At 38.1% G+C, this 10,950-nt stretch overlaps 2 protein-coding genes across 11 annotated transcripts in view; one reads left to right on the top strand and one right to left on the bottom strand.

The window, feature by feature from the left end:
- Nucleotides 1-10,950, bottom strand: part of Pum2 (pumilio RNA binding family member 2) — a 75,380-nt gene that overhangs the window by 49,468 nt on the left and 14,962 nt on the right. For 7 of the 10 annotated variants that reach the window (XM_029484301.1, XM_029484300.1, XM_021178781.2 and 4 more), the window contains one exon: nucleotides 1,242-1,310. In XM_029484301.1, the coding sequence (XP_029340161.1) occupies nucleotides 1,242-1,292 (51 nt within the window). In that variant the 5' untranslated portion in view covers nucleotides 1,293-1,310. Of the gene's footprint in view, nucleotides 1-205; nucleotides 331-1,241; nucleotides 1,311-10,950 lie in introns of those variants that run through there. The other 3 variants (XM_029484304.1, XM_029484306.1, XM_029484307.1) reach the window with 2 other exon arrangements.
- On the top strand, nucleotides 4,698-5,516 carry LOC110306729 (developmental pluripotency-associated protein 3). The gene has a single exon (XM_021178788.1). It carries the CDS (start codon nucleotides 4,784-4,786, stop codon nucleotides 5,234-5,236), a length of 453 nt encoding a protein of 150 aa, XP_021034447.1. The 5' UTR covers nucleotides 4,698-4,783; the 3' UTR covers nucleotides 5,237-5,516.

Below are 10,950 nucleotides of genomic sequence, written 5' to 3'. Positions count from 1 at the left end.
GGGGCAGCCCTTTTAGCTCTATTTAGACTACTGGAGTATCAGTAATGCCTGAGCAAGCCACTATGCTACAAAATATAGGTTTTCTTTTAAAACCAAAAAGTATCCCTCTCTCAAAATATTTTTTAGGGCCCAGATTAGATTTTCCTTTATGTACTGAACTAACAAGTTTATTTTGGCAATACTTAGCTTAAGCACCTTAACTCACCCTTAAATCAGTCCTCTGAAAATGACAAACTCTTTGGAAAACGCTGTTCTGAAGAAAGGGAGGGTTAGCTAGCTGCAGAGTGCCCTCTTGTGGCCCAAAGGAGTGACTGGACTCTCTTTCTGCATCTGAAGAGCACAGCATTGGATGGAGTGAGTCTCTTGAAGGTCTCTAATCTACTAAAGTAAAATAATCTCCAGGAGCAAGCAATTCATTACACATCTTAGGTCTGTTTACTGTTATTTTCTACTATCAAAGTCTATACAGGAGTGTGTAATATAGAATACAACAAAGGTGTGTCTACAGGAGTTTTTATAATCAGTTTTCTAAAATTCATTAGGAATATGGAAAACTAAGTATTTTAGATGCCTTCAAATATGGAATGGTATGGTTAACTGGGTGACCCAAAGAAAACCATAGATTAATAGAAAAGATAGCATCCATTTAAAATTGTAGAGTACCTATTATACTAAGCATTAAAAGCTAGCAATTTATAGGAGACAAATACAAAACAAACTAATCAGTAACATAAAGTATTTATAATGAACTAAATGACAAGTCAGATGAGGCTAATTCTATTACAGACAGCTATGGGATACTAGATATTGTGTTTTCAGTGGAGTCTTGCAGATTAGGAGTTTATTAAGCAAATATCTTCAGGTAAAGAGAGTTTTGAGAAAGAGTAGCAACAATCAAGCATAGCTAAAGCAAACAGCATACATATATAAAATGGCAGAACAGGATGTACTCTTTTGAGCAGAGCTAATTCTAATTACACAATTCACTAGCAAAATATGATAACCAAGTCAATCAAAATCACCTAGACACAAATAAGCACACCAATAATTACTTACTGGGTCTAACTTACAAAATAAGCAACCAAAAAAAAAAAAAAAAAAATCATTGACTACACAAGTGCATAATTTCAATTAAAAAAATATAGGTCTGAAAGCTGTAACTATTTCCAAGATTTATAGTTTAAAAATAAATGTCAATGATTAGAGTGAATCGTAAGTTTTTGGTATTGGTGAACTCTTACCTCTCCCATTCCCCGAGATTCTAATGCAAGAGCTTGAAAATCATGATTCATTTCATCCACAGATCAAACCTAGTGAATAACCAAAAGTGAAAGTTAGCAGGATTTTTTTTTTTTAAAGTAGTAACTATGTTGTATGTCTATTAACTAACATTATCACATTCCAAAATAGACAAGAACAGATGTTTCTGTGACAGGCTTTCCTAAAACTATAAAAGTAGTTTGTTTATTTGTTTATATAATTCTGTATGCCAACAGACCACTACACACTCTTGAAGCAAAGGAAGTAAAAGTGAATCCAAACATTAAAGCATTTCTCTTTTTAGTGTGACAAGTCACTTCTATAACATTGTTTTACATTACCTAAGGTTTTGTTAGAATCCCCCCCCCCCCAAGACAAATCCTGAAGCCCTGGCTGTCCTCGAACTCAGAAATTCGCCTGCCTCTGCCTCCCAAGTGCTAGGATCAAAGGTGTGCGCCACCACACCCAGCCTTTGTTAGGATTTTTTAAAAAATTCTCACCACTTATTTATAAACCTCAATGTAAAAAATTAGCAAGATAATTAAATGGTAAAGCACATTTTTTAGTGAAAACATTTCGTATACAGTGAATTAACGACCGTTGTTTGTTGTAGTTTCTTCAAGAAAGCACTTTCAATCCTTCCATTCATAATAGTTAACCTCTCTCTTTTTAAAAGTAAGTAATCTTGGGCCAGAGAGATGGCTCAGAGGTTAAGACTTCTTCCAGAGGTCCTGAGTTCAATTCCCAGCAACCATATGATGGCTCACAACCATCTGTAATGGGAATGGATGCCCTCTTCTGGTATCTGAAGACAGCAACAGCGTACTCATACATTAAATAAATAACTAAATAAATATTTTTTAAAAAAGAAAATCTTAATTATCTACTGAGGTGTATTTTATTTATTTACGTTTATATTTATTTATGTATGTATATGGATACTTTATCTGCATGTACATCTGCACACCAGAAGACAGACAGTTGTAAGCCACCATGTGGGTACTGGGAACTAAACTCAGGACCTTCCAAAGAGCAGTGAATGCTCTTAACCACTGAGCCATCTCCAGTCCTACCACTCTCTTATGTGACAATGTGTTATTGGTCCTCTGCCTCCTCCAACTAAGAAACAAAAGAAAACAAAACAAAATAAAACATGCAAGCTTAAGCCTTTCCCAAGTTAACAACTTTGAAATTCAACTGGAAAAAAAAATTCTATTATTCCTCCCCCCAACCCCAACTCATTCTTTCTCTAAAACCCTCAGGTTTTGACAAACTGAAAGCACTAACTTTAATTCCTCCCTGCTCTCTGTTCTAATCTGATCCTATGATAATTAGTTTTGCTTTCCTAGGTTTCTAGTTGGTACATCATAGATTCCTATTTTTCATCTCATCCCTTAATTATTAGTATTCCTCATTATTCTGTAGAACTCACCCTTTTTCTCCATTCCATAATATGAATAATCCCTGTTTTCAATGCTGTGAGAGTTGTCTAGATGAGCTGGATACCAAACCCACCAAATTTGTATCTACAAAGGAAATTTCTCTATTCTCCAACACTTCCAGTTATCGCTTTCCTTTTATTTCCATTTTGTTCTCCTTTACTGCCTTTCTTACACACATTTTCATTTCATATTATTTATCAAATATCAAGTCCTGTTAAACCAATCTTATCTGCTTAAATCTGTTTTCAAGCTATCAGGTTGTGAACACCACCTTTTAACTGAAACACTGCAACATTCCTCATCATTCCTTTCTGTAATCTAATCTCTAAATTGTAGTTATCTTTCTATAACTACTCTGATCATGTGACTCTCGTAAAGCTCAAACTCCTTTCTTTATACGGCTTACAAAGAGATCCTAGCTGATGAAAGTGTCCTCCAACTTGAGTTCAATGCCCAGGAGCCACAGGATGGAAGGACTCCCTCAGCTTGCCTGATTTCCACTAAATAGCTGTACGGAGCTGATGAAGTCCTGTGCCAGTGTGCACTGTTAGCATGGGCCCATCCATGTCAAGGGCCTCAGTTTCTCAGATCTATGGCAAAGCCTCTTCTGGTCTAAGTTTGAGTGTTTACGAAACTGTGTGTGTACAAAAACTAGCCACAGTTTCCTCCTCTTGGATGACTACTTCTGACAGAGGTCTCCTATGAGACTAGCTAGCCCTTCCTCCTTGCTCTGTTCATAATAAATAAACAAGCTGACTTTTTGGGATTCTAGTAGGTATCCTCCATTAGCGTGAGCACAGCCTATGGTAAGCACAGTCCATCCAACTCCAGCTTCCCTGTGTAGTTTCTTTATTCCCACATTGCCCCAGTCAGATTTCAAGGAACAAATATATAAGTAAAACATTAGAGTTCAGACATCTGGTAATTCTATATCTCTGGACAAATAAAGTAATATTTCTTTTCTCTATGTTCTAATATGAAGACCTGCCACACAGATTGGCTGTGAAAATTAAGTCAGAAAAATAATAAAGTAGTGGTTACTAGGTAACTATTCAAGACAGCTAGTAGAAGACTTTCAGGGACTCGTGAGATGGCTCAGCAGTTCAAAACTGTCAAGTTAGAGGACCAGAATCCAGTTCCTAGCACCTGCCTCCTGACAAACAAGACACAAATATTTGGGCAAGCGAGACAGGCTCTGAAACTCCTATAGCAAATCCACTCCTATAAGGCCTAAAGAACTAAAAAAACAAACAAACAAAAACAAACAAACAAACAAACAAAAACCCACTATGGGGCAACCAGAGCTACTGCACAACAATGGGAAGAATCCCAGAAAGAAAGAGTATACATTCTGCACTTAAATTAAAATACATATTTAGGTGACCCTGGAACTACAGATCTAGAACCAGTTCCAAGAAATCTAATTAAGGATCTAAAAAGAATTAAGCAAATTTCAGCTGCTGACCATAAAAAGTACAGGAATTCAGATTTTGAGTTACATGAAAACTAAACCCAAGATACTCCACAACAGAATCCAATCATCAATAACATCTGAAACTCAGACTATTTAAACCTATGAAGAAACTAGAAAATGATATAAAAAGAAAAAAAAAATCAATGAATAAAGACAAATGCTGAATGACATCAGGCTTGTGCTCTGCCCTATGCTACTCTGTATTGATTTAAAAGTCATTTTTATTTCTCACATTTTGCCTTGTTTTTAATCACAGCAGCTTTCAGTTTTTCAATACAGGATTTTATTGTGTATCTTTGGCTGTACTGAAACTCAGAATCTGCCTGCCTCCCAAGTGCTGGAATTAAAGTTGTATGCCACCACTGCCTAGCTCCACCACAAGCAGATTTTGACTCTATCATGAAGTACTATGTGCCAACGTGGACACATGAAAGGTACCATCTGCCTAGCACCACCCACATGGCAGAAAAATAAATGGATTTAGTAAATCTGGGAGTAAAAAGAATACCATCCTAGACTGCTAACTGGGTCTTGGTCTTAGGTCTTTTCAAAGAATAAGCAATCTTGTTCCGAGCTAGCTTTTGAGGCTTCTGCCCATCACATCGCCATGGAGGAACTATCAGAGAAAGTCGACCCAATGAAGGACGCTGAAACTCCTCAGAAGAAAGATGAAGAGGACTCATTCAATGATACAGACGTCCTACAACCAGAAACACTAGTAAAGGTCATGAAAAAGCTAACCCTAAACCCCGGTGTCAAGCGGTCCGCACGGCGGCGCAGTCTACGGAATGGCATTGCAGCCGTACCTGTGGAGAACAAGAGTGAAAAAATCCAGAGGGAAGTTCAAAGCGCCTTTCCCAAGAGAAGGGTCCGCACTTTGTTGTCGGTGCTGAAAGACCCTATAGCAAAGATGAGAAGACTTGTTCGGATTGAGCAGAGACAAAAAAGGCTTGAAGGAAATGAGTTTGAACGGGACAGTGAGCCATTCAGATGTCTCTGCACTTTCTGCCATTATCAAAGATGGGATCCCTCTGAGAATGCTAAAATCGGGAAGAATTAGGACAGTTTACATTGTCCGCTGCCCTTGCTGTCCATGATGCCACACAGCAGATGTTAAAGCTATTTTTTGTTTAAGATTAAACTTTTTCTGGTGCTGGGAAATCTAACTTGTTAACCTTTAAATTGTATATAGGATGTATGACAATCCGGATTTATGTGAAGTTTAGAAGCCTCAAGCTGTGAGGCCCAGGGCTGAGGAATAATGTAAATAGAATTTGGAGTATGTACTTTCTAATTTCCAGAAATTTGTAATAAAAGCATTTTTGTTAAAAAAAAAAAAATACCATCCTATACATTTATCTGGGTAAATCCAACTGTAAGAACACAAGGTCTTATTAAAACATCAGAAAAGACAAAGCCAAGAACTTATCAGATACAACAGACCAAGGCAAGAGAATAACTGTCTCACCTGGACCCCATACAGACAGACAGACACCTGGGCTGTAGAGATGGCTCAGTGGTAAAAAGCACTGGCTGCTCTTTCAGAGGTCCTGAGTTCAAGTCCCAGCAACCACATGGTGGCTCACAACCATCTGAAATGGGATCTGATGCCCCCTTCTGGTTTATCTGAAGAGAGTGACAGTGTACTCATAGACAAAAAAATTAATCTGAGTGAGAGAGAGACACAGACAGACAGAAACATCGACTGACTGTTAAGTGAGATGTGATGACATAGAAAGAGAACTCGCCACTTTCTTAGGGGCTTCAGCTTGGCTTCTCAACTGTTGATAAGTCGTCCTATCTGCCCAGCAGTCTGGGCCTGCCATTCATCTGCCTGTTCATTTATTTAGGCCCAAACCTGCCTTTTGTTTACCTTACTCCTCCAGCTCAGTTCTGATCTTGCATCCAGACTCTGCAACTAGGAGCCAGCAGTTTCTCTAACTTGAGGTTATATAACTTATTAACAGACTGGTATTCATATCAGGCAGGTCCCCAGCATTAGCCTCTCAGGCTTCTTTCTTTTAAATTTTTTGCCTCTTTAACCTTTACAACTATTCTGTAACCTACACACACACACACACACACACACACACACACACACACAAAATACACTATGTCATCTGAGAGTTAATGCTAATAAATAAGATTGTAAGAATGTGTTCTTGGCCCGGGCGTGGTGGCAAATACCTTTAATCCCAGCACTTGGGAGGCAGAGGCAGGCAAATTTCTGAGTACGAGGCCAGCCTGGTAGTGAGTTCCAGGACAGCCGGGGCTACACAGAGAAACCCTGTCTTGAAAAAAACCAAAAATGAAGGAAGGAAGGAAGGAAGGAAGAAAGCAAGCAAGCAAGCAAGCAAGCAAGCTAGCTCTAGTCAAAGAGAACACAATCTATCAAGGAAAACAGTAATACCTGGCAAACTGCAGCCACTGAAGCCTTCTCTGTGAATTTACTGTTAAATAATGTCTGATATTGCACAAAGACACAAATGTGCTTGTCCATGTTTCTGACATAATATGTTTGAACAATCAACCAACATCAAGATAACGCATGACAGAATTAGGCTATACAGAACTTAAAAGCAATGGTTCTCAACTTTCCTAATACTGTAACCCTTTAATACAGTTAAGTACCTCATCTTGTGATCCCTAACCATAAAATTATTTTCCTTGCTACTTCATAACTGTAATTTTGCTAGTTATTAATTGCAATGTAAACTCTGATATGCAGGGCGGTCTTAGGAAACCATCAACCCTTTGTGACCCACAGGATGTACCTGGCTAAAAGTACCTATCAACTGTACTAGATGAAGGAAAAGCATGCTTCCAGTATGCAAATCTGATTAGTGTTGTCAACTTGACAAAATCTACAATGACCTGAGAATGCCTATGGGGGATTATATTAATTGCATTAAGTGAAATGGGATTGACTCTGATCTCAACTACATAAAATGGAAAAAGAGTTAAGCACTCCTGACTGCAGAGTACCATGTGAGTAGCTGTGGTAAGCTGAGGCTTTGCTCCCTACTATGGCGGACTGTACTTAGCACTTTGAGTTAAATATAGATCTTTTCTCCCTTAAGTTTCTCATGTATTTTATCAAAGCAACAGAAAAAGACAGTAAGTACAAAATTTCAACAGTTCAGAGAAACTAGAAAAATAACCAAAATGAAACTACTAAAATGGAAAAATATCTTTCAATGTCAATAAATGCAATTACTAGCAGAGCTAATAGAAGGGTCAGTTTAAATTTTGAAAAGGATTTCTAATCTAAAGGGGGGGGGGTGGGAAGGAAAATAAAGGTTACAAGACATGGTCAATGCCTGCAATCCCAACACTTAAGTAGAAGTATCAGGAATTAGGTTACTACTTAATGTTCCCACTTAACTCACCACCAAAACCAGGGGCCAGGAAAATGGCTCAGTAGGTAAACACTTTGCTGCTAAGACAGGTAACCTGAGTTCAATCCTTGAAACCTACATAGTGGAAGGAGAAGAGAGGTCTCCCAAACTGACTGACTTCCACAGTTGTGACATATGTGCACACACCTATGTTTTTCTAGGTTCCTTTAAAGAAAACATAAAAAATAAAAATAAAGGAAGAGTAGGATATCCTTCCATCACTTGGTAACATAAATGTCATCAGGACCAACCCTGCTGAAATACATGCTTGTCTATTTGACTTCCAACATCAGATAGTTTCCTAGTCTAAATGGCAGGCTCTACTTCCAGACTACAAAATCTGACCCTGTGCAGATGCACTAAATATTAGTGCATCTAAATATACTGAAATACAGAAACATAAAAAGTGTGCTGTGTCTACTTGCAAGGAACTTATGGGAGTTAAAGATGTTAAATAAACAGGGAGTAAATGTGAAGACCTGGGACATTACTTATATTTTACTGATCCAGAAATCACAAATCTCCTTCAAAGATGCTATTAGCCCTAATCATCTAATTAAATATTTTATTCCAGCCCACCACTGTCACTGAATAAAAACCTATCAAATATTTCTATATAAGATCGTTTTAGCTCCTTGAAGATTAAAGCCAACCCTCAAGGAGGTAAAGTAAGATATTCTTCCACATATGGAATATGTCTTCCACTAAAACCCACCTTGGAGAAAACACCAGTAAACTGTCATTACAAAGTCTTTCATATCACAAGGCATTCATTCTTTCCATTGCTTTATTTGAAAAACAAAATAATGCTCATGAAACATTCATTTTGGAAAAAAATACTACAGAACCAACATACTTTGATCGAGGTTAATGCTAGCTTCCAATATGCCAATCGTCTATGAAGTCAAGATCATTGAGACGGTAATGAGGACGGCCTACTTCAGATAACTACTGGGATACCACAAAAAGGTGGTCAAAATCTTGTCAGATACAAGATATATTTTTCCATCAAAATAACAGTATTTCTAAGCTGATGTTATTTTCTAATTTAAAACCTCACCATCAATCTGGCATAATGGCTCAGAAATGGAACCCTGAAGACCTGAGTTCAAAATCCCAGGGCCCACATGATAGAGAAGGAACCAATCACTACAAGTTGCCCCAACCTCTACATGCTCTCGTGGCAGATATGCACCCCACATCAAAACAAATATTTAAAAATAAATTAAAATCTCACCACCCCAAAAAGCAGAACAAGACATAAGCCTCACTGTATAATTAATGTAGTTTGAAATAGTGCCACCCATTATAAAGAATCATGACTAAAATCAAAAGAGCCCAAGCCTAAACTTTAGCAGGGACTTGAGAATAAAAAAAAAAAAAAAAAAAAAAAAAAAAAAAAAAAAAAAAAAAAAAGATACATTAAGAAAGTAACAAATCCAGAATGTGCAGGTAAGGTAGACATCAACTGATTTCACTAATACATCTACAAAGTGAAAATTCTAAAGTGGAGGGAAAATGAACTATTATATAGACCTACAACTTAAATGCCACAAACTATGTAAGCTGTGTTTGAATTTTGATTCTCACAACCAAATACAAAATGCTTTGTGAAAACAAATTTTGTTAGGCGTGATACTGGTAAGACAGCTTTACACATTCTCATTATTATAAGAATAAATTCCTTTAAAAAGTAAAATAGATATTTCATACAATGCTGAATACAAAGGATAGATATCCAAGAATTCACTCTATTTTCTTTACAACATTTGACATTTTCCATAACCAGGGTTAATGAAATACATATAATCAAAAGCTCTATGAAGGGGCTGGTGAGAAGGTTCAGTGGTTAAGAGCACTGGCTGCACTTCCAGATGCTGAGTTCAATTCCTAGCAACAACAAGGTGGCTCACAATCATCTATAAAAAGGGATGTGATGCCCTCCTTCTGGTATGCATGTGTACATACAGAAGAGAGCATGAATCTATTTTTAAAAAATTATATGAAGACAGGCGGTGGTAGGGCACACCTTTAATCCCAAAACTCGGAAAGATATCTCAGTTCCAGGCCAGCCTGGTCTACAGAGTGAGTTCCAGGCCAGTCAGGGCTGTTAAACAGAGAAACCCTGTCTTGAAAAACCCAAAACAAAAACACTCCAGCTAATAGGAAGCAATAAATACAAGGGAGCTGGGGAGATGTCTGAGTCAGTAAAGTATGAGGATATGGATTTGGATTCCCAGCAACCTTGTAATTGAAGTGCTGGGAAGGCAAAACCAAGATGATTCCTGGCACCTGCCAGCCAGCTAGTCATGCAAAATTAGTCAGCTCCACATTCAGTGATGGACTTGTCTCGAAAAATAAGGAGGGCCGGGTGTGGTGGCGCACGCCTTTAATCCCAGCACTCGGGAGGCAGAGGCAGGCGGATTTCTGAGTTCGTGGCCAGCCTGGTCTACAAAGTGAGTTCCAGGACAACCAGGGCTATACAGAGAAACCCTGTCTCGAAAAATCCCCCCCCCCAAAAAAAAGAGTGAGTGGATTATGAAGCCTGACTTCATGAATAGATTAGTGCACTGATAAGATTCATGACGTGACCCAATTACTGGGAGCTGAATAATAACAGAACATTAAGAGTGTGGACCCTAAATGGAGAAGTAGGTAACTCATAGGTGCCTTTTAAAGACTTACTTTCTGTCTAACAATTCCCTCTTCATTCTGCTCAGCTTCCTACTTCAATGGCTTACTCTACTATGAAGTTACTGCTTCCCTACAGGCTCAGTAACATAAAACCAACCAACCCATCATGAAATAAAACCTCTAAAGCTAAATAAGTATTTTCTCCCTTAAACTGTTCCATTTATTTGGCACTGCTATGGAATGCTAACAAAGCTGATAACTATTGAAATCTTTTTTTTTTTTTCTGAGACAGGATTTCTCTGTGTAGCTCTGGCTGTCCTGGAACTCACTATGAAGATGAAATCTTAATTTTAAAAAGATCTTTGTCCTTATCTTTCTTTAGCTCACCTGGACAGCATCTTACTAGTTCTCTCTCTCTCTCTCTCTCTCTCTCTCTCTCTCTCTCTCTCTTCAAAACTGTATCAAATAACCCAGGTTTTCTTTTTCTTTTTTTATTAGATATTTCTTTATTTACATTTCAAATGCTATCCTGAAAGTTTCCTATACCCTCCCCCACACCATGCTCCCCTACCCACCCGCTCCCACTTCTTGGCCCTGGTATTCCCCTGTACTGGGGCATACATATAAAGTTGCAATACCAAGGAGCCTCTCTTCCCAATGATGGCTGACTAGGCCATCTTCTGCTACATATGCAGCTAGAGACACGAGCTCTGGGAGTACTGGTTAGTTCATATTGTTGTTC

The sequence above is a fragment of the Mus caroli genome, chromosome 12 (assembly GCF_900094665.2).
Source record: "Mus caroli chromosome 12, CAROLI_EIJ_v1.1, whole genome shotgun sequence".
Taxonomy (NCBI): Eukaryota; Metazoa; Chordata; class Mammalia; order Rodentia; family Muridae; genus Mus; species Mus caroli.
This window is presented reverse-complemented; position numbering and strand designations above follow the sequence as displayed.

Excerpts from the sequence above, each read along its gene's own strand:
- LOC110306729 (XM_021178788.1), top strand. The coding sequence starts at position 4,784 with ATGGAGGAACTATCAGAGAAAGTCGACCCAATGAAGGACGCTGAAACT.